Source organism: Artemia sp. Qi Xiang Cuo, chromosome 4 (genome assembly GCF_049724085.1).
Source record: "Artemia sp. Qi Xiang Cuo chromosome 4, ASM4972408v1, whole genome shotgun sequence".
Lineage (NCBI taxonomy): Eukaryota > Metazoa > Arthropoda > Branchiopoda > Anostraca > Artemiidae > Artemia > Artemia sp. Qi Xiang Cuo.
In genome coordinates this window covers 46558854-46561940 of record NC_142797.1, presented here as the reverse complement: position 1 = coordinate 46561940, position 3087 = coordinate 46558854, and the positions used below count along the sequence as shown (strand labels likewise).

General features: G+C 42.7%; 1 protein-coding gene across 1 annotated transcript in view; it reads left to right on the top strand.

Annotated features, from left to right (window-relative positions):
• LOC148953167 (facilitated trehalose transporter Tret1-like) overlaps nt 1-458 on the top strand; it is a 24019-nt gene extending 23561 nt beyond the window's left edge. Inside the window, exon 4 of the mRNA XM_089087893.1 lies at nt 387-458. Within this exon, the coding sequence (XP_088944019.1) occupies nt 387-458 (72 nt within the window). The remainder of the gene's footprint in view (nt 1-386) is intronic.
• Nucleotides 459-3087: the final 2629 nt, after the last annotated feature.

The following is a 3087-nucleotide window of genomic DNA, read 5'->3' as shown; positions in this document are numbered from 1 at the left end:
GCCTCATTAACACCTGTTAATACAATCAGACCGTCCGCATCTCTCTCTGCATGAAGGACAGTGAGGCTGGTTTGGACAAGTTTCTTACCAATAGCTCGAATAATGCTCTTCTTATTGTTGGGTTCCCACAATAAATCCTTATTTTTCCTTTGCACCTTCAAACTCACTGTGAAAGCTAGGTGACATCTTTAGTAGACAGACCTGAAGTGTAACAATCAAAGAAGACGGAAGCCTTTGTCACGAATGAAACCTAACTGTTGCAAATCTGTTCGAAAGTGTTTCCTGTTTCCCATTAAATATACTGGAGTGGCCATCCACCACCGATCACGTATTTTTCCGGCTCTTTTGATAGGACATTCACAGGTTCTGCCTTTCCTAATTTTCAGATAGCTTTCGCTAGCTCCACTTTATCTGGCTGTCTCGGCAGGCTTGATGATTCGAAAAGAGCAGTAGGATAGCTGTATGGTTTGAATCTGAGTGTTTCTTCCATATCCCCTCCGGCTGTAGTTACCACTGCTGCATGACCTCAGAACAAAAGACTTGAGTCAATTTGTATGTCTTTACCGTCAGCTTTGGAAGTGTTGCCATGATAGGTAATCATAATCACTTTGCTTTTACGCTTGAAGATGTAGCGATCGACATCGGCGTCGTCCATTGACTTCAGAATTTCTTTTCCTATCGCCTTTGCTGCCTCCACGTTGACATCCCTTGTAGCTGTCATACCATTCGATATATTGGGCAATTGAGTGCAGTTGTTGCACGGACAGGACTGCGTATAAAAGCTACTAAAGCTCTTACGTCCTTTCTATTTCATTCTATCCGAACTGGTCGTGCAGAAACGTGCTGGTCAGATGAGACATACTCAACGCCGGTGAGTCACTGCATAAGCTCATTAATTTCTGCTCGCACTTGCATTTACATTGTCCAGATTAACCTTTGGGTCGCACTCATTCCATTTCTTCTCGTGAATCCCATGCTTTTTTTCAGCGACCTCATCAGTACTTGCTGAATTACTATGTCGGGAGAGAGCTCAGTACAAAATTTATCGCTGCTTCAAATGAAAAACATCACATGCGTGATGTCTTTATACAGCTTCTAGTTACTTTCTTTCAGCTCTTCCATTTGCTGAAGAAATATGCTCACCGATTTCATATACAGGTTGTGTCCTGCAGCTGCAAAGTAAGGGAGCCTCTCAGAGAGTGCTTGAAGATACTGCAATCAGTTTTCGGTCCGTTTTGCCCTGATAGCCTTCTTAAGCAATCCGAAAATTTCTGAATGCTGAAGCCATATTTTTGCAGTCCTGATGTTCTGCAGCGTGTCTTGAAACTCCATCATTCACGTTTGGATTTGACGCACTAATTCTGCGTTGTATGTGTCTTCAAGGGTTTCTTTCTCATTCAGTAGAGCAATACATATTGCCAAAGCTCCTGCAAAGTCTTGATGACTCGTACGTATTTCATCTGTGCAGTTGAAACCATACGATTTGCAAATGAGAATGATCTGCAATGCTGAATCTATAAGCTCGAGCACCCTCATGGCTCTTGAAACAGCCTTACCACTAAGGATATGCTTAATGGTGTTACCGGCATGTAGGCATTTAGCATTTCCTTTATTCCTGTTTCCGTCATCAAGTGCCCGATCGCTCCAAGAAAGCTCATACGGCAATGGAGACCACCGATCATTGGAACTGCTGCCTTTAGATGACTATCAGCAGGCTCAGCATTGATGATGTTCAGCGCTTTTTTGTACAAAGGTTGGTCGAAAGTCACAACTGGTACCATTCCGTGCTGGCGTGCTTTATCGGAAATAACACTTAAGGTCGTGTAAACACAAGAAAGATAGGAGGGATTATAGTCGACCATAGTCAGAAAAACAATCGACGAAACACCTTTGTATAACCCATGGTGAATTGCTTGCATAAATACACTCCATCTGACCCGTTTCGTGTCATGTATCCAGCTTGCATGCTATAGTAGGTCAATGCCATCGATCTTGTCGTCGAAGGTGATGGTTGGGATGGGTTTGTACACAAGACTTCTCCTATTGGCTTTTGTTGTAGAAGAAGAAAGACACTTGTCCAACCTGCTCTTGGGATTATAATTGGAAATGTGGGTAGCCTTGGTGTGGCAGCAGCTAGCATGCCCATTCCATGGAAAGTACTTTTTCGTCGATAGGGCAAATGTTGTGGTCGAAACTGTCGCCAATGAACTGAATGAAGGTTTGAGAAGTCCTCCCTGGAAATTCTCTACCATGAGTTACTGTGGCAGAACGCTCGAATTGAAGCACTTCAGAGTAAGAAGTAGAAATGCCTAGCCTATTCAGCTGGTCGATCAGAAAATGTGAACCAGATTGGTGGTGTTGCTGGACTCCAAGGTATACTTGTAAAGGAGCAAGAAAAGATATGGGTCGGCAATCCTGCATTATTACTTGACCGATTGAACCTACCTGTAGGTAGGGAATCTCCAGCAAACATGAAAAGAGAACCACCAGGGAACCGAATATTAAACTCTCTTCAAAACGGTGTAAGAGGGTCTTAAAACCGAGTTGATAGACCTTTGTCTCCTCTCCAAATTCTGTAGAGCCGTCTGACTATCTTTTCCCTTTAGAGGATATCTGGATTTCCCCCTCTTTTTCCTTGTAACTGGAAAACGGGAAGAAAGGCTAATGACAGAGCAATAAAAGTGACATATTCATCCTTCTTGTACTTGGAAACCCCAGAAAACAAGTCTTGCAGACTGCTGTACAGGATCTTTATTTACCCCCGCTTTTCCCCCTGTATGTGAAGGAACGGGGGAATGACTTATTACACAGCAATAAAACAACACATATTCAATCTTTTTGGACCAAAGAACATCAGGAACGCCATTCTTAGCATCAAAAACTACCGGTCGTAGATTTTCGAGTTTTCCCCTGGATTTTGCCTTTTCCTCCCGTTTTTCTCCCTGTTCCAACAAGAAGATTCTTGGGGACTTTTGACATATTGTACAGAATTTTTTTCTCTACAAAATGGTGTAAAAATCATTTATATGGTAATTTTGTCCCTGATCGTCAATTTTTACCGTAGATTTACTGGACTACACAGGCCTT